General features: G+C 45.9%; 6 protein-coding genes across 6 annotated transcripts; 2 read left to right on the top strand and 4 right to left on the bottom strand.

Moving 5' to 3' along the window:
• Nucleotides 1-11: 11 nt before the first annotated feature.
• Nucleotides 12-2,177, bottom strand: LOC131272838 (uncharacterized). Its single transcript, XM_058274705.1, has 3 exons — nucleotides 1,681-2,177; nucleotides 606-1,068; nucleotides 12-537 (listed from the first exon to the last, which is right to left on the bottom strand). The coding sequence occupies exons 1-3, from the start codon at nucleotides 1,925-1,927 to the stop codon at nucleotides 90-92; spliced, it is 1,158 nt and encodes a 385-aa protein (XP_058130688.1). The 5' UTR covers nucleotides 1,928-2,177; the 3' UTR covers nucleotides 12-89.
• Nucleotides 2,178-3,122: 945 nt separating this feature from the next.
• Nucleotides 3,123-5,496, top strand: LOC131260803 (CLIP domain-containing serine protease B4-like). Its single transcript, XM_058262625.1, has 7 exons — nucleotides 3,123-3,180; nucleotides 3,256-3,339; nucleotides 3,419-3,694; nucleotides 3,745-3,834; nucleotides 3,908-4,005; nucleotides 4,103-4,662; nucleotides 4,917-5,496. Exons 1-7 carry the CDS (start codon nucleotides 3,123-3,125, stop codon nucleotides 5,494-5,496), a joined length of 1,746 nt encoding a protein of 581 aa, XP_058118608.1.
• A 4,324-nt stretch (nucleotides 5,497-9,820) lies between these two features.
• Nucleotides 9,821-10,327, bottom strand: LOC131260800 (uncharacterized). The gene has a single exon (XM_058262621.1). It carries the CDS (start codon nucleotides 10,325-10,327, stop codon nucleotides 9,821-9,823), a length of 507 nt encoding a protein of 168 aa, XP_058118604.1.
• A 1,192-nt stretch (nucleotides 10,328-11,519) lies between these two features.
• Nucleotides 11,520-15,535, top strand: LOC131260794 (uncharacterized). The gene is made up of 10 exons (XM_058262615.1): nucleotides 11,520-11,565; nucleotides 11,681-11,764; nucleotides 12,449-12,746; nucleotides 12,866-12,948; nucleotides 13,015-13,248; nucleotides 13,314-13,551; nucleotides 13,625-13,792; nucleotides 13,858-14,255; nucleotides 14,322-14,662; nucleotides 14,734-15,535. The coding sequence occupies exons 1-10, from the start codon at nucleotides 11,520-11,522 to the stop codon at nucleotides 15,415-15,417; spliced, it is 2,574 nt and encodes an 857-aa protein (XP_058118598.1). The 3' UTR covers nucleotides 15,418-15,535.
• A 1,067-nt stretch (nucleotides 15,536-16,602) lies between these two features.
• LOC131260791 (aminopeptidase N-like) lies at nucleotides 16,603-20,104 on the bottom strand. Its single transcript, XM_058262611.1, has 6 exons — nucleotides 19,617-20,104; nucleotides 19,212-19,358; nucleotides 19,015-19,144; nucleotides 18,573-18,923; nucleotides 17,000-18,484; nucleotides 16,603-16,933 (listed from the first exon to the last, which is right to left on the bottom strand). Exons 1-6 carry the CDS (start codon nucleotides 20,102-20,104, stop codon nucleotides 16,670-16,672), a joined length of 2,865 nt encoding a protein of 954 aa, XP_058118594.1. The 3' UTR covers nucleotides 16,603-16,669.
• Nucleotides 20,105-20,891: 787 nt separating this feature from the next.
• LOC131260786 (aminopeptidase N-like) lies at nucleotides 20,892-24,768 on the bottom strand. Its single transcript, XM_058262607.1, has 6 exons — nucleotides 24,672-24,768; nucleotides 23,303-23,639; nucleotides 23,100-23,235; nucleotides 22,881-23,006; nucleotides 22,444-22,813; nucleotides 20,892-22,255 (listed from the first exon to the last, which is right to left on the bottom strand). Exons 1-6 carry the CDS (start codon nucleotides 24,766-24,768, stop codon nucleotides 20,892-20,894), a joined length of 2,430 nt encoding a protein of 809 aa, XP_058118590.1.
• Nucleotides 24,769-25,424: the final 656 nt, after the last annotated feature.

Below are 25,424 nucleotides of genomic sequence, written 5' to 3'. Positions count from 1 at the left end.
GTTTATTTTTAAAATTTAGATTTTGTTTTATTATGGTATGTTCTACAAACAGTTTGCTGAGGCAAATTTGTATGCTTTACCTTTTCTCTTTATAAATCTTTTTCGTATTCCTTAATGACATAACGTATTTTTTTTATGGCCAATTCGACCTCCTCGTCGGTGATGTTGGTGTAAATGACGATCCGCGCAAAGGTCCAGTCACGGGCGCTAACCTTCACGGCTATTCCCTTCCCCGAGGAATCGACTACGCCGGCTTCCACCTCACCGGGACAAACAGTGGCCAGCCGGTGCGACAAATCGCTCGAATGGACGTTCTTGCTGATGATCTGCACCATCAGGATGTTGGTGTGTAGGTTGGCCAAGTCCACCTTGAAGATCGGGCTGGCGAGTTGATCGATGGCTTCGGCGATCCGTCTCGTACGCACGTGGTCATCGTGTAACTTCGGCACTATTTCATCCAGGGCGCACAGTCCGGCCGCGGCAAGAAAGCCAACCTGTCGCATTCCTCCACCCAGTGCCTTCCGCAAACGATGGGCTCTTTAAGGGATGAAGAAGGAAAATGCACTTTATCGTCTAGTAACGAGTTTTGCTCCAACTTTACTTACTCTTTAATAAACTCCTTGGTCCCTAGAAGGATGGAGCCGACGGGACAGGCCAGTCCCTTGCTCAGACAGAAGCATACCGAATCGACGTCCCGTACAACGCGTGACACAGGCACGTTCAGGTACGCGGCTGCATTAAAGACTCGCGCCCCATCCATGTGCACCTTGGCCCCCTTTTCGCGGCAGATCGTGGCCAGCTTTTCGAGCCACTCCAACGGCAACACCTTGCCACCGCACATGTTGTGCGTGTTCTCCACCATCACGAGCACCGTGTCCGGTTCGTGGACGTCGAAGCCTCGGAACTTTCTTGCCAGCTCGTTCAGGCAGAACGTCCCGTCCGGGTTGTTGCGGATCGTGCTGAGCAGCACGCCAGCTATCTGCGCCGCGCCGCCCTGCTCGTACAGGAAGCCATGTGCGTTCTCGCCCACAATAGCTTCGGTACCACGCCGTGAGCAGTGGACCATTACTGGAACGCAAAAAAAAACATAAGTTATCCACGGAAAATATACCATACCGAAAATTATGACAAGCTTGCAATTGAAGCTAAGGTCATTAGCATAGAGATTCCAGTTATGAATATTCATGTCAATTTAATGAAGTATCGATAATTGTTTGCGATTGCAGAGCGACGAGTGCAAACATAACGGATAGTTGATAAGAAAATGTGCGTTGGTGAGATTTATCAGTCTCAAACACCGACGCATATACGCTTTAAATAGCCATCGTATGTTACCGGGTGCTTCTTATCACCAGCTAAGACTCGCTTATCTAACGTATCTGTACAACTATAAAGAAACAATTAAACAATACGAATGATACACATAACTGAACTGAGGAGGAAAAAGTAAGCAATGTCTGAAATAAACCGTAATTGAAGAATTATTGATTGGTTTCAATTATACACAACTTTCCTTTTCGAAGGTAATTTTTAATTTAAAAGTGAAGAACATTTTCCAAGATGCCCTTGATCATTTTCCATAATAAATACTTTTTTCATCTTCGAAAGCAGGTGGCTTTTAGATGCAAGCATACCACAACCTCTTATTTAATCACAGTCAATTGACCCATCATAACCTACTTGCCAGCAGATTGGCCATCGTGCCCGTTGGAACAAACAGTGCCGCCTCCTTGCCGAACATCGCGGCGGTCCTCTCCTCCAGCTTGTGCACGGTCGGATCCTCGCCGTAGACGTCATCACCAACTGCCGCCTCGAAGATAGCGCGCCGCATACTGGGCGTCGGAACGCTGATCGTGTCCGATCGAAAGTCAACCACTCGTACGTTTTCGCCTCCGCTGGCATCACTTGTTTCGACCGAAGCGTACATTTTGTGAACGGCGAAGACTTTCTCTGTTTCAACAGTAAGAACCAAACAACGCGCCCTGTTGGCGTCCACCGGTAGACTGCCGACTTCGAGTGTACCGATCGTCGATGGAAGCGGCCACGGTCTGTTCGCCAAGCCTACGAAATGAATTATACAACACGCTGTCTATCGCGAAATCGAGCCCCAAAGGTGCGTCTGATAAGACCGGTACATGTGGTTGGTCGAGTGTTTTCACGCAGCATGTACGAATATGTGTGTGCGAGCACCGTCCCCCGGTTTTTATGTTGGTTTCAGTGACTTTGTTTGTTGCTATTTATGCCCGAGATGAGCGGATGCTGTGCCGCGGAGTACTCGGCACGCAGTTGAAAACGCAACGGATGCGCGTGATCATATGTTGCGATCGTTTGTCAACGGAAAACCGGTTCAGCAGGTTGTGTTGGGGGTGGAAATGTTTTTATTTTTTATTTTCGATCTTTGTTTTGATGATTCTCTTGACCGTGGTAAAGTTTTGAAAATGAATAAATTTAAAAATTTTAAAATCCAAGATCCAATAACATAATCGTGAAATGGTGAAAGACAGGTAAGGTAAGATTTGTTTCATTTTAAAAATATTTTCATTTAACCTTAATGCCCTCTTCTTATGAAAATGAAACAAATAAGCGTATCGGAGGAATAGCCCCTTTTTGTATTACCACAGGCAATACAAAATATTACCACAGACTTGATGTTCTTGAAAATTTGCGTAAGTTGACGATCGACGCAGCTAACCCTTTTTGGTATTCCCCAGCGGAATACCCGACGCAAGGTGCTGCTCATGGAAATTTAAGAAACTTGTTTTGTGTATTTTTTTCTACCGTAGGACAAACGGTCGGTGTCGGTGAATTTACGAGTATTTTACTCTAAATGTCAACAGCACAACATTGCCGAAAAAGGTTATTTATGGTAGAACATCGTTTTATTTATTTTTTCATTCAGAACACCCAAAAACTCACCGGCCTCGTCATCTTGATAATTGTTTGCATCCGCGCGATGGGATTCACGCGGATCAGAACGAAAAAGATCGAGGTAGGGATGATCGGCGCAGCGCGAGACGTTCTATCGTTGGTAGATCATTAGCAATCCCGCCACAGTCCGTTGGCGGAAGCCGTTGCGAAAACAAGTTTTGTAAGCGCGTGCTCTCGTATTCAATTCGGCCACAATGTACCGATGGAGCTTTTTCGGGGGATTTTTGCTGCTGATTGCTGGCGTTTCTTGCCGTAAGCATTTTCAAAACACAATTTCACCTGAGTGCTGGGATTTTTAAAGATTCGTCACCCTGTCTTTAATTTCAGATGATCAGACGGAATTTGATGGCAGATCGATGTTGCAAGATTTTCGTAACCGATTCATGTCCTACGAGTACATCGAGAACGATGGTAAGTAATTAAGTCCCATTTTACATAAAGGAATAAGAGGTGTAGTTTCATAAACCACACTGTATCGATCGTATCGTAGAGTGCCCGTTCAAGTATCTGCGAAACGTGTACACCGACTACTGTCACGTGGCGTTGGTGAAGAAAAACGACTCCATTTGCCTCGGCGTGCTGGTGTACGACAACTACATCCTGACTACGGCGAGCTGCGTGCCACAAGACTGGAAGTCTGTCCAGGTGCAGCTGCAGTCGGGTTTCGATTTGCCCGTCGTTGATCGATTGGTCTACTCCAAGTATGAGACGCTCAATATAAGTAGTGCCAGTACTCCGATCCTCTTGCGAATTAATGGAACCGTTAGGTAAGAAATAAAAAAAATTATATCGTTTGCTTAACACTAATGACTAAACATTACAGCATCCCCTACGAGCATACCGCCGCCTGTCTGTGGCCAAAAGATAATGTAGTGACGTACTCCAAAGTGCAGGATGTAGCCTACGGTGGGTAGCACAAAGTTGGACGAAAAATTAAAGCAACCAACGATATCAAATATCTTCCTTTTGAAACCTCTAGATAAAACGTTGGATAAATTGATTCAAAATACAACGGTCTGTTCGAGCGCAACACAAGAAGCCTGTCTGAAAAAAACCTTCACTGAGTGGTGTGCGCGGGTATGTGATTTGGGACGTTATCAAAAATATTATTTGTGCACGAAAATACGCTTGAGATTCAGACATTCATGTTGTTCTATATATTTCGTTCCTTCAGCGCCCATCTGGTAGCATTTTACAGATACGCGACCTGGATCATTACTCCATGCACCCGATGGTGGCGGGGCTGTTTTGCGATGACCAAAATCAGTTGGTACCGGTGTCGAGTTACGCCAGCTGGATTCGCGAAGTCATCGCCAGCGACCGTATAGTGTTCGTGATGCCAAACTCGGGCATGGGTGAAAAGTGTATCACCAGGAGTGATAAGGAAGGGGTCTGCCTTACGATCGATTCCTGCCCCCAAGTCTACAAGGCCCTGACGGGCAAGGCGCGCAATACCGACCGGCTCGAGCAGTGCGGTTTCGAAGGGAAAAATATGCTGCACTGTTGCTTGACGGACGAAATGTTGAGGGCGGAAGACAAGAGGGATAAGTTAAAGAGCATCGAGCAGGAAATCGAGCTCTGCCATGAGCTGTACGAGGTGCATCGCCGTACCACGAAGGAACAGCAGACCCATTCGCAGCTGGCGCTGTTGCAGAACGAAGCCGGAGAGAGCGAATGCATTGGGACGCTGATTGCAAAAAGCTTTGTTCTGACGGCTGCACAATGTGTACAGCAGTGAGTATACCCCCACGCCTACCCATTAACGGGGATTACTAGAATTTTTCCCTTTGTGTACGTGAATAGTCAGTCCTCTCGTACAGGGGAGGTTCCGGTCTCTATTGGGATTCGAACCCACGCCGTCAAGGTGGTTATAGCCCCGGCGCTCATAGGCCGATTTTCTAACCGGTGTTACCGCTCGGCTGTCGCGGACCCCCAAAGCCTTGTGGTTAAAACATTGAAACATAGCGCCTCCTTTCTTATCGTTCCAGCATAAAGTCCCAAAACTACACCGTTATGGTTGGCAAAGGAAGTGGTGATAAGAATCTGATGCAAACGAGGCAAATCAAATCAATTCTGATTCATCCGAAATTCGAGCACCAGTCTAACCACTATAATCTAGCCATCATTACCGTGAGTGCCCCGTTCACCATCATGGAGTACAGCGTCCCGGCTTGCCTGTGGTCGGACAAGAACCGTATGCCGGTCAGACTCACTACGACTGGATACCACTCTGCGTCCGATGCCATCACAGTCACCCATGACCATCTGCTCTATTATATGGACTGTCGATTGAAACACTACTCCAATCTGACCCTTACCGAGTCCTGCATCCTGCCGGAGATCGATGAAGGGTACTGCGAGGAAGAGCGCACTGCATGTGCCGAATCGGGTACGGGTTTGTTCAGTACGATCTACATGAGCGCCGACTGGAGACCGGTAAATTTTTTGGTGGGTGTCTACAGTACCGGGGCGCAATGTGCGCAGGGCAAGCCCGCCATATACACCAGAGTTAGTGAATACTACCCGTGGATTAGGAGCCAGCTCTACCTTATGGCACAGGATATCTAATGAGACATATTGAGGACATTTCGTGTACGAAATCGTTTTTTTCTGGAAATAAACCGAAAACTGAATAAAGCATTGAAGCATTTTAAAAGTTGCCCCAGGTGTTGATTTAGGAAAAAATGTTTAATTTATTATATTGATTTTTCAGGACACTTTACACGATCAACATTTCAACGAGTCATTAATGTATAATCATTTTGATCAGTACGTGTGGAAAATGGATGTGTGAGGAGTGCAAAACATAAGACGGATTTTTTTCAGGGGTTGCCAATCTTGTAAGTAGAATGGGGCTAAATCTTACTCCTTAAAAAGCAATAGAGCAGTTGTCGACTAGAATTTAAAAATATAATATTTTAAAATCATTCTTTTGAACTGGTCGCGCTTTGCAGCAACAAAAATAGACCATTTTTATATAGAAAAAATAGAAAAACACTTACTCACTTAGGTCGATTGTTTTACGTTAGAAGGAAAATACTTCGTTCTACGTATTTCATTCTCGAACTTTATCAATCTAGTCGAACATGATTAACGCTACTCCTCTTGAGGGCCAAATGTGCAACAACATCAACCAATATAGGGGCTTCAAAAAGTTCTCTGCCTACCCACTCCTACCTAATCATAAAAACGCGTCAAGCCGGTTTTCTTGTTTGTTTTAATTATAATTCATCTGTATGCTACCGGCTGATGGACGCTGATTGCGTCCACAGACAAGACTTTACGTTAGTGAGCGTTTCATCGACCGAAGATCGGACTGCTATAGTCAGTAATGACATTGATCTCGTCTGCGCTGATCTTGAGGCGTTTGATGGAGTTTGTGCCTTCGCCAGGGCTAAACCCTGATAATAGGAAATTCCCAAGACAGTCATGTTCCTGTGAAACACTGCCCAGTGGTGTATACAATTGATAAAGCCCAACGTTTAGCTTTTAATTCCCACAGTTCGACCCTAGCAGTCAGCTGAACGACTTCCCTCTGGTTTATTGTTGGTTTTTCTACGAGTGATTTTGAGTGTAGGACAAATTCGATTTCGTGCTGCGATTAGTTTCCTCAACAATGGCTAACGTTAGCCTTTTTTTTTTTTTTTTTTTTTTTTTGTTTTCGGGGAGGAAACCTTCAAAAGGCGCCCACCTGGCACGACAGGTGGGGAGTGTCTGATTTCTACGGACTAAAACCTAACCCCGGCCTCTAAACCCTGGCTCCACCCAGATCCCGTCTTAACTGATATGGCATGGGTGGGGGTGATGTTGGTACATCTCGCCTTGGGTGATGCATGGCATCATGGCTCGTTTTAACGTGCATCTCTTTATCGTTGTCGCTGTCGTCTCCTGGCTGGCATGGGGCTTTCGTAGTTCCACATCCGCTGCAGATTCGTCATAATGCTTTTACTGGTGGAGCAGGCTGCCTGCCACACATCCTCACTCGCACACATGTCGTCGCATAATTCTCGTAGTGTTGGATATGATCCATCGGGCCGTTGGAGAGGTCGTCTTTCCGCGTTGAACCGAGGGCAGATGCGAAGCACGTGGTCTGCTGTCTCTTGTTCTGCTGGGCATGCTGGGCATGTTGGTGACTCAGCGTTATCGACCCGGTGTTGGTAGGCGCGGAGAAAACCAAACCCCGTCAGCACCTGCGTTAGGTGTCGGTTGATCTCTCCGTGCTTCCTTGTTGTCCATCTGGAGATATCTGGGATGCATTCGCGGGTATGATGTCCGTGCCCAGCAGCCTCCCATTGTTCCTGCCAGAGTATCATCGTCTCCGCCTTCATTTCTCTCCGAACTTCCTTCGGATCTCTCCCGCTGTTCCGCAGTTCGTAGCAACGGGCATCCTCGCGGATTACCAGATGTATTGGCACCACCCCCGCAATGACGCATGCTGCCTCGTAAGAAACGTTGCTGAAGGCACACGCGACCTTGTTTACCGCAGGCTTGTGCGCTCTCTGCAGTATTGCTCGGTACGAGTCGTATCTTAAGCATTCTTGCCACACCGGGGCGCCGTATCGGATGATACTCTCTACCACGCTGACCAGGATTCTCTTAATGCTGCTGCGTGGGGCTCTTCTGCTGCTGATGATTCTGTTGAGAGACTGGAAGGCCGAGGTTGCTTTCTTTGCTGCGGTTTCTAGATGTTGTTTGAACGTTATCTTGGTGTCCAAGGTAACTCCAAGATACCGAATCGCAGGCTGCTCTAGGACATCAACACCCTCGACGGATATTTTGGCCAGCTCATGCAAGCTCCTGTGCTGGCTGTGGAAGACCAGGAGCTCCGTCTTTTGTAGCGCCAATCGAAGCTTTACACTTGACATCCACTGTTGTATTGCATGGACTGCCACTTCTGCCGTAGTGTTTAGCATCGGGATGTTATCTGCTACGACCGTAAGTACTATGTCGTCCGCAAAACCCACGATGCCGCAACCTTGAGGAAGGTCCAGCCGAAGAACGCCATCATACATTATATTCCACAGTATTGGTCCTAAGACAGAACCCTGTGGAACCCCCGCCGTGATGCCGCGTCTCTCTACTCCCTCGTTGGTCTCATAGAGGAGGAGCCTGTTGGAGAAGTAGTCTCCGATGACTCTGTAGAGGTAGCCGGGGACTTGCAATCTCCTCAACGCCGAGGCTATCGCTTCCCAGCTGGCGCTATTAAAGGCGTTTCGTACGTCCAGAGTTATAAGCCCAAAGAAGCGTCCGCCATACCGGTACCGATTGCGGTGTGGTCTCGCCTGTTCGATGACGTAACGGATGGCGTCGATTGTGGAACGCTTTCGACGAAACCCGTACTGCAGTCCCGATAGTCCGTTCGCCCCTTCCGAATACTCCGTGAGCCTGTTGGTGATAACTCGTTCGTAGAGCTTTCCGAACGCGTCCAGCAAACATATTGGTCTATATGCGCTTGGGTCGTTCGGTGGTTTGCCTGCTTTTGGTATAAGAACCAACCTTTGCTGTTTCCAAATGTCCGGAAACCGACCCTCTTCCAGGTATTTTTGAAGCATAGCTCTCACCGCTGCCGGTTGGGATCGTACTGTCTCAGCTGCAGCAACATTTGGGATGCCGTCGAGTCCCGGCGCCTTGCGCGACACCCATCGGTCTACGATCGACAAGAGCTCCTGTTCCGTGATTGTAGGAATCTCCGCCACCTCAGCGACCGGTTCCAGTCGAGGGAGCGGCCATGTTTGCTGTTGATGATGTGGAAAGAGTGTGTCCACTATCCGGCGGAGTTTTTCGGGACACCTCTCTGGAGCAGTTCGTGGGCATCTCATCCGACGCATTACGACCTGATAGGCAGATCCCCACGGGTTTACATCGGCCTCTGCGCATAGTTCTTCGAAGCATTGTTGTCTGGTCGCCTCGATTGCTATCGCTAGCTCCTTCTTTGCTGTCCGGTATTCCACCAACCTGGGGTCCATCCGATCGAGAGTTCCAGCTCTTTTTAGTACCCTGCGAGCTCTGTTGCAACGGTCCCTTTTGTTGTCTAGGTCCTCGTTCCACCAAAAAGCCTTCCTGGGACCCCTTGCCGTAGAGCGACGTGGCATGGTCGCGTCACAGGCATTAGATACCGCTCTGGTTAATTGCTCTGCCCGCAGGTCCTGGCCGTAGATGTCCTCCGCATGTAGTGCCTCTGCAAAGACTTCCTTTTCGAAGAAGGTGGTTTTCCATGCCCTAGCTGGCAGTAGTGAGCGTTCTCTTGTTAGGTGCTGCGGTCGTCGCTGTCCATTGTTGGGAATCATTCCCACTTCGAAGAACACTGGGAAGTGGTCACTCTGCATGTGGTCGTCTCCAACTTCCCATTTTGCCCCGCGTATCATGGATGGACTGCAAAAGGTTACATCGATTACCGACTCCCCTCCGTTCCTGCTGAAGGTGGGACTAGTTCCGACATTCAGCAACAGCATCCCCGCACTCTCCATTGCCTCTTCTAGCTTTTCTCCTCTTCTATTGGTTGCTCTGCTTCCCCAGCTGGTGGACCATGCGTTGAAGTCACCCGCAACTACTACCCTGCTGCGCCCGACGACCAACGCCTCAACGTGAGCAATCAAGGCCTCATAATCCTCCGGAGAAAAACTGGGTGGTGCGTAGCAACTCACGTAGAGAGTGCCGTTTATCACTGCTGCAGCGCATCCTTGGTGTTGTGTGGATATTACTTCTTGGACTGGGTATCTTCCCAGTACGAGGATTGCAGCTCTGTCACCCACATCAACCACCCAGTTGGCATTTTCGCGCGGGACTTTGTATGGATCCGACACTAATATAACCTCACAGTTTTTCTGCAGAGCCGTCTGATAAATTAGTTGCTGGGCGGCTTGGCAATGGTTGATATTAATCTGCAGGTGTTTCATACTCGTTTTTTGTTGAAACTGGAGCGCTTAGGGCATCGAACGTGGCCGGTAACATGATCCGATCCCGACTCGACCCCGCAATCCAAGCAGCGACGCTCGCTCGAGCACTGGGCTGCTTTGTGACCCTCGTTGCCGCAGATCATGCAAAGACCCGATCGGTCCGGTCCTTCGCAGTGACGTTGGATGTGTCCACTGTGGAAGCATCTAAAGCACTTCTTGGACTCGGTGTCCTCTGCTATCGTGCAGGACGTCCATCCGATACGCAGCCTTTTCTCTAGTAAGGTGGTCGCCTCGGTTGCTGCCACCCGGATAAACGCCTTGCGAAGACCCCGGTGTACCGCTCCCAAACGAACCGCCGACGCGCTGATGTTGACGCGCTGTTGCTCTTCGAGTGCATCGCGGATCTCCTCACGCGTTGCCACCTCGTCTACGTTGCGGATTACGACCGTGACGGTTTGTCTAAGGGTGGTCACAGTCGCCTTTCCCTCAAGCGAAGCTTCCATTCTCTCCGCCAATACCGTGGAGTCCCTCGAGCTCTCCCTGGTCAGTTCCACTAGCATGTGCTCGCCCGTCCGCCGAACTCGCTTGCTGGCCTCACCTACCTGTTTTAGCCTGGGGTCAGTGCGAAGGGCTGTTAGCACCTCCTTGTAGCTTCTTCCTTCGGCGATCTTGACCAGGATGGCATCTGGTCTAGCGTGAACGCGGGGAACCTTTATTTTCTCCCCTTTGTTTTTAGCACTTCCATTTTTTCGGTTTTCAACCAGCTGCCAGGCATGTTGGCCGCGCTTGGGGGCCGTCTGCTGCTCCGGATGCTGCTGCTGCTGGTCCGGATGCTGCTGCTGCTGCTCCGGTTGCTGCTGCTGCTGGTCCGGATGCTGCTGTTGCTGCTGCTGCTTCTGCTGCTGCTGCTGCTGCTGCTGCTGCTGCTGCTGCTGCTGCTGCTGCTGCTGCTGACCTTGCCGCTCAGCCGTGCCTCTCTTATTACCTTTTCGAAGCTGTCTCTCCAGCTCCTGTCGTAGTCTGCGCTCTCGTTCAAGCTCGGAGGCCAGGTGCTCCAGCCTCTCGCTTAGCTTCGTCACTCTCTCAGTGAGAAGCACTATAGAAGGGTCTACGCTACTGGGGGCAGCGGAGAGCTTAGGCTTCGGCAACGGCACTGCCTCTGGGCCCCCCGGAGCCCCTTCGCCTGACGGCGTTGGTGGTGGTGTAGCCAAATCCCCGGCGTCCCTAGCACCTGCGTTGGGCAACGATCCCAAAACCATCGTTTTGTTGGTCGCTCGTGAGGAACGCGTTGGCAGGCGGCTGGGCGGGGGATTACCCTGTCGCTTTTCGGCCAAACGGGTCGAAGCTCGCATCTTCTGGTTCGTGGTACCAAGCTCACCCGCACCGACGCGCTCTGGCCCACGCTGCTACACAGGAGTCAAAAGCCGTTATTTCACCGTTACTTTACCGTTAGGTACCTCCGTATCTCGGCCTCCCGTCGTCTCGTCCCAAATCTCTACTCTCTTGTCCCAATGCACTACTGTCACTTGCCGGTACACGTTGCTCTCGCTCTGCACCTTCTGTAGATCACTCCACCAGTGCTCACACTCACACGCACACACACACGCAAGTTCCCACTTGTTAGCTGCGGAGCATCCAAAAGCACGTCTGCTCTCGTCGACTGGCCGATCGCAACTCGCTAACGTTAGCCTTAAGATGTCCGTTTTGCAAATCGTGGTGCTTTGCTGCAGCATGCACACAGGTAATGTAATGAAACAAGGAAGTGCAAGCACGGCAAAAGTGGAATCATTTTATCCTAAACCATGGAACAACATTGAACGAAACAAAAATTAATTCAACTGTTAATGTGTTAACAGGTTTCGCTGAGCTGTTTCCAGAGACCGTTCCGCAGCTCAAAGCGGACGATCCTCTCATGCCGAATGAAGAGACAAGTGTTAAAGGTATGTATATATATAAATTTAACGTTATATAAATAATAAAGCCAGGGGGTTTACTTGGCATGAGTTCTAAAACCATTCCAAAAGCATTGTGTTGTAAAATGAGAATTATTGTAACATGCTTCATAGTTCGTAGTGGTTTTTGCTGAACTGGTGGCTGACCTAGATCAAGGACTTTCCCACAATAAATTAGAACTGGTTTATATGACAGATCGTCGCATAGATGCTTGATATTATTATTTTACCTGACCGGATTCTTAATTCCCAACCTGATCGCGGTAATTCCCAACGACCAAACAAAACCGTTGGTACTGAAAATGTATTCCCCACATTAAAATTCTCATGAGCAGAGTATATTTACTTTATCAGGTGAAAATGTGAAAGTACAAATAGCTGACTAAAATGTGGTTTCATCATAAAATATGAGTACTTAGTAGTAGAGTAAAAATTAAACATGTCTTTGAATGTGTGTCGAGGGCGTATATTGAAATTGTTATAAAATTGTTTTACACACTGACACACTTTTCATTTAATCAGTGTTATGTTTACTCACAACGATTATCTCTCGCGTTCTAAATATGTTCAACGGTTTCATTCTACCACCCATAGGAGTTTACCACCATAATCAATAATTACCATGCAGTAGCGTTTCGGGAATGGAATCCATTAAGTATTCTCTTGTTGCAGATTGTCCATTTACTGTGTATCCTCTTGGTGGGTTTGCACTGGCCAGCTCAATAGCCGCTGATCGGTACATTGACAAATCCTACAGTCATACAGTAAAGGTAGTCAACGGCGAGAGCACGTGTGTTGGGTTGATTGTCGACGAAAAGCACGTGCTGACCACTTCTGAGTGTGCTCCGGATGACGGTCCCCTGCCCGAAGTGAAGCTCTACAACGAAACCCTTCCGCCATTGGAAACTACGGAAATTTTTCGCAATCCTGACTACAATGTTACCGTTCTTCGTCTTGATTCGTCTATTAAGTAAGCATCTTATGAATTATTTATTTATTACTTATTTCTTAATGTATTTTTTGAACACTCAAGCCATGCACGTTTATCGCTCTGCAAAATAGCATTAATAATTGAATGTTTTTTTAAAGGCTTACAATACTGGCTGTTCCTACTTGTTTCTGGGATACGCCCTACGACGACGGGTTTGAGAAAATCCAAAACATTTTTATTGGTATGCAACCAGCGCGATGCAGCTAAACTTCGACTGATGCTCATTGTAACGAACGATTTTTTACAGCACCGAACGGAACATTAAGCCTGGAAGAGACAAAGTGTTCATTCCAGAACCGAAAAGATTGTCTCGAGGCTCTTAGAAAAACGGATACCATTGTACAGACGAGAGCCATTGGCCAGTATCGGATGCATCCGTTCGTTTTCACCTTTGGATCAGATGATGAAGGACTCGCGTTGCCAGTATCAAAATACATTGAATGGCTGGGAACGGTTACGGAGGAGAAAATAAAGTCTTCGGGTAAAGACTTTTCACCGGTTGGTAGCGTAACCATGAAACAAATATAAATAGATTCTATCTTGTAGATTGCGTCTCCCAGTATATTGAATATCGTGAGTATGAGGATAGTATGGTTCAAAGGAGTGACAACTATCAGAGTGTCCAGTACTCAAAAAGTCGCTTATCGAGCACAAGTGTAAGCCAATACAAGGTGCGTATAGTGCCAAACACGACGGAGACAGGCTCCAAACGGCACTGCTATGGATCGCTGATTGCACCAAAGTTTATCCTCACTGCTGCAAATTGTCTGCATCAATATGACGTGTAAGTTTTAAAGATTTGGTGGATGAAATCCTTTTATTAATATGTTTGATGTTTTTACTCACCGAAACAACAGTGACAGCTATATTGTTGAGATGGGCCAGCAAAGTGTATACTACCCGGTAGAGGATTTCGGTATACGAGTACGCACTTTGGCACGCAAGGTTCACTATCATCCGGAATTCAACGCAGACACGCTGGAGAACGATATCGCATTATTAGAACTAGTGACTCCCATTTCTGAGTAAGTTCATCTCGTTTAAAAAGTTTAAAACGTACGTGTTACTTATCAATCCGTTTAAACAACAGATTTAATAAAACACTGGTCCCTGCCTGTATCTGGTCGCAGGATAAATTCCCTGTGAATCAGTTCCAAACCAATGGCTATGTTCCGTTCGAGGAAACCGACGAGGAGACCGTTCGGACAAAGCAGAGGTATGCCACGGCGGACGTGCTGGAAGAGTGCGTAGAGAAGGTACCGCAGCATAAAATCTGTGCCGGTTTTCCAACGGCTCTGGCGCCGAACTCGTGCCATAACAGTATCGGGTCAGCCATGTCGCGCTCGCTGTTCAGCTACGATCGTTTCTTCGAGTATATCTTTGCAATCAACAGCCGGGGTGAGAACTGCGGTTTTAACATGCCGACCGTCTATACCGTTATAGCACCGTACGTGCAGTGGATCGATAGTGTCATTTTTGCAGACAAAGGTACGAATCATGACGTTCTTAAAGACAAAAGCAACGGTCTAAGTTTCGTTGGCATTTTTGTTTTAGTACATTATAAGGATAGCACGAAATACTATGGCGATCGCTGCAAAAATGGAGCCGGCGTCGAAGGTACATGTGTGGGCCTGACTCAATGTCCGAGACTAGCAGAGGAGGTTAAAAGTGACCAATCATCGGCGGACGTGCAAACTGCTGCAGGATCTTGTTCGTTTGAATTTGCAGATTTGACAGTGTGCTGCACGGAACGAGACTTACTGAGAAACGAGACCTATCGGGAGCAATTAGCTCAAGCGACGGCAGAGATCGATGCTTGCCCACAGCTGTATCACGAGTTCCGTAAGAATAAGTCGCCATACAAAATAGACAACTTCCCTACCTATCCATACCTGGTAAGTTTGGAAAATAAAACCCAATTTTCGGAATTTAATTTAGCAACGAGCTCACCGTGTGTATATTTCAGGTCCGTATCCACGACGAGGGCGAGCATTCGTGTAATGGTACACTGATATCGAAACAGTTTGTCCTAACTACTGCCATGTGCTATCGGAAGCTTGCCGAAGATAAGGTCACTGTTGTAGTAGGCAACAGTACGAAGCACAATTTCTCTCTTCATCGTGCAATAACGCATCCACAGTACAGCGAAAACCCGATGGAGTTCAATTTGGTGCTGCTGATGCTGAAGACACCGGTCACGGTGAATAATGAAACCATTCCGGCATGCCTTTGGTACAACCAAACCCACACACCGTTGCGGTTGCAGGAAGTGTACGCCAATCCGAACTACACTCATCAGTATCGGTACCCGCTGTTCAACAAGGAGTGCCTACGGAGAAACGTGGCCAACGTTACCGACTTGTATTTGTGCGTCGAAAAGGATTCGATGTTCTATCAAGGTTTCGTGCGCAACAACGTTGACGGTGGCAACGCCCTGGTCAGTCACTTTGCTCAAGATGTAGAAGAGTATCAGGTTACTTATCTGGTCGGATTGTTCGGTACCGAGCGGACCATCGAGCATAAGGGCAATGCGGATGACAATGATTTCGGAGAGATTCCACCTGTTCGTTATTATGGGGTCTATCAACGTATTAGCGAGTACTACAGCTGGATCAAACATGTGATTGGTGTGGAAATGCAGCACGATTAAGAGGTCTGTTTTTCTGCAAATCAATAGATGATCAAAATGAATTGTTAAATTAAATTCATCATATTAATTCGTTTACAAAAGTTCAAATATATGTAAGGTTTCGGATGACAATATCAACACCAAACAAAAAAACAATGCTTTTGCTTTTCTTTCTTCGCTTTATTTCGACCACCGACTGTGTCAATTCTAACTGACCGCCAATTCTAACTGCGAATTCTAACTGACTACCCTGACCGAACTGACCGAACTGCGAACTCCTGAATGCGAAACTGCTGAATTGTGTCCGCTTAATAACTACCAGGTCGTCTTCTCGGTAAACATTAGCGGGTCGCGCTCGTAGGTTATAGGATCTGCGTTGCTCTTGCGCTTTCTCAATTAAAGTTCCGGCACGGGTTCGAATCTGCTCTCGCTGGTCGTTATGCTGAGCCACTTTGATTTCCTCCATCAATTCTCCCAATCTGAAGTCCCCTTCATGTCTCATCGGTACTCCAAACATAGCGTCGCCCACACACATCTTCCGTAGCATACTAATAATTACTTGAATAACTCTTTCAACCTGCCCGTTCCCACGTGGAACTCCTGTTGTAGTTTCGATTCATTCGATGTTCCGATCGTCGCAGTACTGCTTGTAATCGTGTGACGTCAGCGCCGTTCCTTGTCGACTTTGTATTGTTAGCTTTTGTATAACTTCAGGGGAGTTCGTCGTCTTGGTAGGGTAGATCCAAGTGTACTTACTAAAGGCATCTAATATCACGAGTAAGTACCCGTATTTTTCTCTGTTGCGTCCATAACACGTTCATCGCGTTCTTGTGCTCTTCGCAGAGCACTGATCACCCGGTCGACTGTCATCGTCATCAATGGCGCCCGACTAAGCGCGTCTATATGCTACATCGAAGAGCTCGATCGATGAAATACTTCATATTCATACTTTGCTAACATTAAGATGGGCATCTCGCGATCGTGATGAATGTTGTGCCAAGAAGATACACGCGTAACCTTTCAACAGCACAAACCACTGCTAACACTTCCAAGTGATACGCACTATCGTTTTTTCAGCACTCGATGTCTAACTGCTCATGTAAAATACTGAAAAAAAAAGAAAAAAAAAACTGCCCGCAGCGCTTGGCGCGTTGCTCATATATCCCGCCGCTCAGGAGAGGAAGACTCTCTAGACTCGATTTTTTCAATCCACATATATTTTCTGCTTTATAAAACCAAACAACTGAACTCTAATCTCGAACAACCAAAAGTGTTACTTATTTATGGCATTGGATGCAATCAATACCAGCACACATCCAATCGCAACGATGATGCCAATAGAATGTGCTACAGCGCCACCATCGGACGGTTTTTGGGTCGTTCCTTCGTAGTTTTGCTGCTCTAGCCAGGATGCTATCGCTCCTGCGTGTTTTGTGATCCATCTGAGGTTTTCCTCTGCTTGTACCAGCGCATTATTCGCGGCATCCCTGGCACCGGACGATAGAGTATCTCCGTATGTTTCTACCATTCCCGCCAACTGGAAATTCAGATGAAACGTAGTGTTATTTTAAAGAAAACAATTAGCGCTTGGATGATAACTTACCACTTCATACTCTGCCCTTGAGTTAATCCGATTGCCGAGCTCGGTAAAGAGTGGGCCAACGGAGCTCAGGAAGTACATAACAGTGGCAAAATGGTTGTTCATGTACTGTAGTGCCGCCATTCGGGTTTGTGGACTACCGCTAATGAGACCGAGATAGATTTGAGTTTTGTGCTGAGACTTTAAAGGAAAACTGGGCTCGTTGAAGAGTGTAAGTGACAAGTAATACTGCACGATGGATTCATTCCTGGAGCATCCGACGCTTGACAGATAGCGATTAATTAAATCAGACTGTCCTGGTTGGTCCGGCGCTAGGAGGAACGTTTCGAATAACTCCATTTGTACATCGACAGGCACAGGAATGGGGTGTCTATGCAGTGCACAAAACACAGCAGCTTGAACCTCTTCGGGAACGACGAACGTAGGATCCTCTACCGTTTTGTTCACCATTACGCTAACGTCGTCCAGACATTTCTGCACACCGGAGTAGCATGCTAGGTAAACGGTATTTCCGCGATGTAGTCTACTGATGTGATCCGTGAGCCCAGCAAGGCGTACGTTCTCATACATACACCCCGTGATTGTGCGCAGGAAGTCTTCAAATTTACCATAATCGCTGCTTGAAGAAAACATACGATCGAGGTGCAGAAGGGCGTTGTACGCCGTACTCCAAGGGATGTATTCAGTCTCTCGTTCAAGGTATTGCATCAACGACAAGGCTATACCGTAGTCTACTTCACCGGCACGTGCAAGGTTTGCAACGTCGTCCACCAGCTGGGCTCGGTTAATCACGGGAAGATCGGTATCGAAACGATCGCTATTCAGTACGCCAATCAGTCGGTTCCAGTTTGCTTCATCGTAGTTTACTCTGTAATATCCTGTTTGTTGTTTGTTAACAACCAGCCAATTTATGTCGGACTCAATCGAAACAGTGATCTCTGGAGAGGTAGGTGTCAGCCAGGATGTTGGAGCTGTTGTGTCAAAGTCCTTGGAGATGCTGGAAGCGTAGTTGATCGGCACATAGAACAGCTCATTCTTGGGAGGACTATCGATCTCGTTTGGCATCCAGAATCGTTTCTGAGAAGCTTTTAACGTACGTTGGGTGAGGTCAACGTTAACTGTAACAACGGGATAGCCCGGAGCGTTGGCCCAACTTTCAAAGATAGCTTCCACGCTAGCCGGCAGCTCAACCGTTCGGAACTTTTCAATGCTTGCGTAAAGATACTGCGGTTTGGTGGTAAGATAGCTGCGGGATCGTAGATAATCGTTTAGTGCTATCTTGAAGGTATCGAATCCGATGACATTCTGTATCATACGAATAACGGAAGCACTCTTAGCGTACACTACATAATCGAAGAGATTATTCAAAATCGATGGTTCTGTTGCGTAGTAGCTCATTGGTCGGTTATTGCTTCTACCATCCTGCGAAAGTGCTGAATGCACGTTGGTTACAATGAATTGTTCCCACAGGTGCCAGGTTGGTTCTAGCTGTAAGTAGCCGAACCAAGGAAATTAATAAATGTTTAACAATACATCACATTGCTATGTTAACACAACCCAATCGATCGCTATGTACCTGATCCGTGATGTAATACTCAAAGTATCGAGCAAAACCCTCGCTTAACCATAAGTACGTCCACCACTCGGGAGTCACCTCATTGCCGAACCACATGTGGGTTAACTCGTGCGTTATCAGATCGGCAATGTTCTGCTTGGTACGTGCCGTAGTGACTCCTTCCTCGTTGATTAGATACATCTCACGGAATGTTATCAAGCCCCAGTTCTCCATGGCCCCCATCGCAAAATCGGGTATGGCGATCAGGTCGACCTTCGGTAACTGATACTGACGCCCGAAGAAGGTCTCTAGACTGCGCAACGATTTACCAAGAAAATCCAGCGCGTATTCGGTATAAGGCACTTTGCTTTCCTATAGCAATAAGAACGTAAGGATTACTTCAAGTCCAAGGCACTCGGGTGAGCTGTGGTGAGTTTTAAGTATTTTCCAATGAAACACTTACGACGGCATACACTCGGAAGCGTGAATCTTGCGATAGTGATTTAAAATCCGAAACAACGAATGCTACTAAATACGTAGACATCAGAGGAGTGGTATCGAAGGTCGTTTCAGTATAATCGCTTTGTTGAACTCTGTGATGAAAGCATGGTTTAAGTTAGTCTTTATCAATGCTGTAGTATCTGGTCCTATCATAATTACGTTTCTTTGACGGGCATGTTGGATAGGGCTGTGTATTGAGACCGGTGGCGAATTCGAATGTCGAATTGGGCCTTATACGATGGCTCATCGTAACATGGGAACACACTGCGGGCGTAGGTTGATTCAAAATGAGTCGTTGCAAGGTACCTGTCGGGAGGAGGGCAAGTTTCTATCTGATGAATTCTGCTGATAAAATTCTTATTGTTTTATTTTGGTCTGAATTTGACAATCTACCAACCAGTGACATACACAACACACTGCTTTATCGTTGGAGTAATACTCTACAACACCTCAGTGGGCGTAGTAGGGTTTTTACAATTGGCTATTGTCTCATTTATTGCTTTAGTGCACACAGATTAGCACAGGAATGATAGCCCTCTGATGTACGTGTAGTAAGTTACCTACCTGGTCGTGTTACCAACAGTATAGCTGCTCCTGTACAGTCCCTTCAGCTCCGTACCGATGTTGTTCAGAAAGCTCAACTGGACCTTGTACGTCCCGCCTGTTTGAAGCCGATCAATAAACCCAAAGTAGATTTGCTCGAACTGGTCCATGTGGATAATGTCTGCTACTTGCACATTGGTGCCATCTGGGCCTGTCACTGTTACACTGCTCTCATCGATTACCAATCCGCCACTGTGCAAATAGAAGTGGTTCTGATCGCCAGTATAACGCATCAGTATCTCCACCGTACCGGTATACGAATAGAAATCGATGTCTGTTATGTCAAAGAACAGTTTGTAGGAAATCGGTTCCGAAACCTTCTCCATCAGATACCGAGCGTCATCATGGGAATCACGTTTTAGTACAAGTGGTTCCTGCTCTACTGGCACCAAACCTAAGATGGTAGGCAACCACACGGTCACAACGATTAGAAAAACACGTTTGTACATCTTGCTGGTCCCGATTGCGATTGGGCACTACTCTAGTAGCTTGTCAGCCAGACTTTTAATGTCCCATTGACAGGATGCGAATAACCACAAAGTGAAATGGAAAAGATAGGGCGATTAATCGCTTTGCAGATTAAATCCTAATGCCAATATCGGGATACAATGCTCTCAATGGAACCACTCGAGATAACATCATATCATGTCACAGTGGGTTGCTTCCGATAAGTTCACTGATAAGGTTTCTATTGTTCGGGAATAAATTCCAAAGCTGAAAATCCGGCTTATGGTGAAGGAGCACCAAAAGTTTGCCTTACTAACTTGTAAGGGGTATAAGTGACTAGTAACCAGAGTGTTATCTTGTATTAGTTTGAAGTGTGAGCAAATAAAGAATGACATACATTGACATTCACAGTTATACAATGACGGTATTACTTCACATCTGAACTTAAGAACACTAGAATCAATGAGCAGCACTTTAGTTTTATTTTAGTACATAAAAAGACTATACAAACTGATGAATAAGATACCGAGTAACGAAACACTCCTTGCGTTTGCCGGTATTGCACCATTATCATCCGGATCATCATCTCCAAACTGTTGCTCGACTAACCATTTTGCGATTCCAGAGGCATGCGCGTCCACCCAGTGCAGATTTTGTTCAGCCTGTGTCAGAGCTTTCATTGCTGCAGCTCGTATCGCCTCATTCATTGACGATTTATGAGTTGTAATAATTTGTTCTAGCTGTAAAAACAATTGAAATGTGTCACTTAAAAAATATGAAAAATTTCGGTTATAAAATTTCCGGATCACCGGAAATCCGTACCATCTGATACTCCTCATGAGTATTAACGCTTGTTCCAAAGGCGTCAAATGCTATGTTTAGTTGCCCATTCAAGGCAGTGGAGATCATTGTAAAACGATCCAACATATACTTTAGCGAAGCATTTCGGCTAGCAGGACCTCCTTTAATCATGCTGGCTAGGATGTCACGTTGCATGCTTCGTGATAGTCCTGGCGGACCAAACTCAACCATCTGTAGATAAAAATCGATAGTGAGCGGAAGTCGCGAACATCCCATGCTGGCGATGTATTTTTGCATCAGCTCCTCAAGCCGATCGCCACCTTCGATAAATTTCTGGAGAAGCACCAGTTCGGAACTAGCATCGAGTAATGGTCCGTATTTATGGAATGCACAAAACACGCTGGATTGTATTTCTTTGGGAACATCCAACGATTCTCCTTGGATGGCTGTTTGTAGAATGGCGGTTGCCTGTTTCAGACACGCGGGGACGCCATAGTAACACGCTAAATAAATCGTTTTTTCACGATAAAGACGGCTTAGATGGTCGGTGGGTCCGATGACTTTTGTTTCATTGAACACATGTGACAGAAGTTTTTGCGCGTAGTTCTCGAAACTTGGGTACTCTTTGTTGCCCGAAAACATACGATCGAGGTGCAGAAGGGCGTTGTACGCCGTACTCCAAGGGATGTATTCAGTCTCTCGTTCAAGGTATTGCATCAACGACAAGGCTATACCGTAGTCTACTTCACCGGCACGTGCAAGGTTTGCAACGTCGTCCACCAGCTGGGCTCGGTTAATCACGGGAAGATCGGTATCGAAACGATCGCTATTCAGTACGCCAACCAGCCGATTCCAGCTTGCTTCGTCGTAGTTTACTCTGTAATATCCTGTTTGTTGTTTGTTAACAACCAACCAATTTATATCGGACTCAATCGAAACAGTGATCTCTGGAGAGGTAGGTGTCAGCCATGATGTTGGAGTTGTTGTGTCAAAGTCCTTGGAGATGCTGGACGCGTAGTTGATGGGCACATAGAACAGCTCATTCTTGGGAGGACTTTCGATCTCGTTTGGCATCCAGAATCGTTTCTGAGAAGCTTTTAACGTACGTTGGGTCAGGTCAACGTTAACCGTAACAACGGGATAGCCCGGAGCGTTGGCCCAACTTTCAAAGATAGCTTCCACGCTAGCCGGCAGCTCAACCGTTCGGAACTTTTCAATGCTTGCATAAAGATACTGCGGTTTGGTGGTAAGATAGCTGCGGGATCGCAGGTAATCATTGATTACCATTTTGAACGTATCCGATCCGATGACGTTTTGAATCATGCGAATAACGGAGGCACTCTTAGCATATACTACATAGTCATAGATTGCATTCAAGATAGATGGATCAGTAGCATAATAATTCATCGGGCGGGTGTAACTGTGGCAATCTTGCGAAAGTGCTGAATGTACATTAGTCACAACGAATTGATCCCAAAGATTCCACGAAGGCTCGAGCTAAAAAGGAATACTTTTTAGATGTTTTCAATCATGCGCATACACTTGTGTAAGCAAACCTGGGACGTGATGTAATACTCAAAGTATCGAGCGAATCCTTCGTTCAGCCACACGTACGTCCACCATTCCGGTGTCACCTCATTGCCGAACCACATGTGCACCAGCTCGTGTGTTACAACCGCGGCAATCGATTGTTTTGCCATGGCTGTCGTGTTATATTCGTCCTCGTAGATTAAATAATCTTCTCGGAATGTTATCATCCCCCAATTCTCCATGGCACCCATCGCAAAATCAGGTATTGCGACGAGATCAATCTTTGGCACTTGATTTTGACGGCCAAAATATCTTTCCAGGGTTTGCAGTGATCTCATAGCAAAGTCGTGGGCGTACTGGGTATGAGACACTTTGTTTTCCTATAAAAATATTAAAAATTATTTGAAATGATAATGAAGCAATTTCTATCCTTGGAAAAGACATTACCGGAGCATACACACGTATAAGTTCATCTCCGGAGGATGCTGTTTGGAAATCCGATACAACGAAGGCAACCAAATAGGTGGACATCAAAGGGGTTGGTTCGAAAGATGTTTCTCTATTTTCTCCAACCTGTACGCTTTGGGTAAAATAAAATGTAAACAAATTAAGATATTATAAATTGGTGTTCACTTTATGAATATCGTTTTTATACCTTTGACTCACTGGCATGTTCGACAATGCCATGTGTTGCGGGCGATGACGAATTTTGATGCTGTAGGAAGCTTTGTATTCGGGTTCATCATAGCAAGGAAACACAGTTCGAGCGTATGCAGCGGCAAAAAATGTTGTTGCAAGGTATCTGTAGTGGACGATAGACATATCGAATTTATAATGATTTTATAAAACTAAGCATTCAAGAAACGTACCTTTCATGCCCATTCACTCTATAACTACTACGGTAGAGACCTTTAAAAAAATCGCTTCTAATGATACCACTAAACTCCAAATGCACCGTGTACACCACCTCCTTTTCCAAAGTTTCGGCGAATTTTAAATGGATTTGTTCAAATTCACTTAATATTTGTACAGGCGTTTGTTGATCGACCGGAATAAGCTTCCCATCAGAGCGAGTCAACCGCAGACTACCCTCATCCACCGTCAAACCAGCACTGTTGATAACGAAACCATAGCTCTCGCTACTCAGGTATCTTATTGCTATGTCTACTGCACCAGAGTACGCTAGGAAATTCTCGTCGGTTAAGTCTAAAAACAGGTCGTACGACAAAGGTTCCGAAGCATTATCCAACCGGTATTGTACCGACGACGAGTCAACGAGTTTCCCTAGACGATTTGGGATTGTATTTACACTTGCTGAATGGGATGCATTAACACTAGTACTTGACAGCACACACCCTAGCGAAGCTAGTGCAATATATACACGAAAAACACCCATCTTATCCGCACGCGCCATAACGCATCTAGATTGAGCGCTCTACCTTTACCAACTGATTCATTTCTATCATCAATTAGCTTGGTTACCACCGTGCGCCTCTTGTTACATCCTATGGTTTGCGATATGAACGTGTGAAGAACCGGTTTACGATAAAGTGATAAGGATTATCATTGAATAGGGGCAACAACCGACTAGACCGTCGTATAGGGATATGTTATAGTCCTATTGCAAATACCTGAAGCGCATGATAAGATTTTTGTTTTGCCTTGGACTGATAAGGAACCCCGTAGATCCGCATAAGCGATGGATGTACCGCTTCCACTTGAGTGTTTTTGTTGCTGATTGAGTTTCGGTCGTGTTAAATGGATAATTCATTTTCGTTTTCTAATTTGCTCATTTATTTTAGAATTTATTTTCAAAATTAATTTAACTTAATAAGAACCATTTAATGTCAAAAAAGGTTATTAATAGACTCATTCAACGACTAAGCTGCACTTATTCGAATTCATCCAAATAGAATCGAATTTAAATAAATCTTCCCTAAGAATAGTAATACATAGAAAATTTCCTTTATGTATTGGATCACATGCCTTCAACATGTTGCAATGTCTTTTTCAAAAATTATTGTCCAAGTTTAAACATACTTAATTTGTATGTTTTCATTGTTCGTCTCAAATCAGCTTTGTACTTAACGGATGACGATAAAAACGATATCTTTTTCAAATCCTGTAAAACGGATTGTAAACTATAAAACCTTAGGCAAGGCAATCGACACACCAGCAATAGACGGTTATTAACTGTCACCTTTCCGCCAGTTAAATACCATTCGCCTAAACGCGTACTTCCTAGAGATGATATCACTACTGATATGAACGTGTCTGAGGCTGGGCAAACTGTCGAACGCCACTGGTTACGATATTTACTGCAGCTAATTACCATTTAGTGTTTATAGCCATATTGACGCTGGAGGCTGAGGGAGATCTGGGTAGGAGATGGTTGTCCATTTAACCTGCATGAGGCGCAGTGATAAGCCTTGCGCAGCCTCCGGACATGTTCAGCAGGGAGAGTGTACCTTGTTTCGGTTGCAGCTTCTCTAGTCACGATTAATCAGGTGTGATACTCACATGTGGACAGATTTCCATTCCATTCTGCAGTGCAAAAAGGTATTCAGTAGTTCTCGTTTCTCAAGAAAATTATATATTTTTTAAGTGCTATTATTATTAGTGTTCGTCAATTCTAAGAAATTTATATCAGCTAAAATGGTGTCAGTTGCATGTCTTTTAACCGCAGTCTGTTTGAATCGGCAGATCAATGTTGTTTTGTTTTTAAACTATATTTTCTAGGAAATTCATTCATGCATGATCGATGGTGTATTGGTGGCCAGAATGTTTGAATGAAAGCAGTGTTGTTGATGGTGGTGTAGACGGTTTTCTGTTATTTTCAAAGCATTCGACCATGAGAAATTATTATTTTCAGTTGCTTGTAATTATCGGTTGCACCCAAATTACACATTTCAAACGAAGTTATTATTTGTTACTCGACGAGAATCGAGAATCAAATTAATCATCACAACTATATGTAATAACTTATTCTAA

Source organism: Anopheles coustani, chromosome 3 (assembly GCF_943734705.1).
Source record: "Anopheles coustani chromosome 3, idAnoCousDA_361_x.2, whole genome shotgun sequence".
Classification (NCBI taxonomy): Eukaryota; Metazoa; Arthropoda; class Insecta; order Diptera; family Culicidae; genus Anopheles; species Anopheles coustani.
This window is presented reverse-complemented; position numbering and strand designations above follow the sequence as displayed.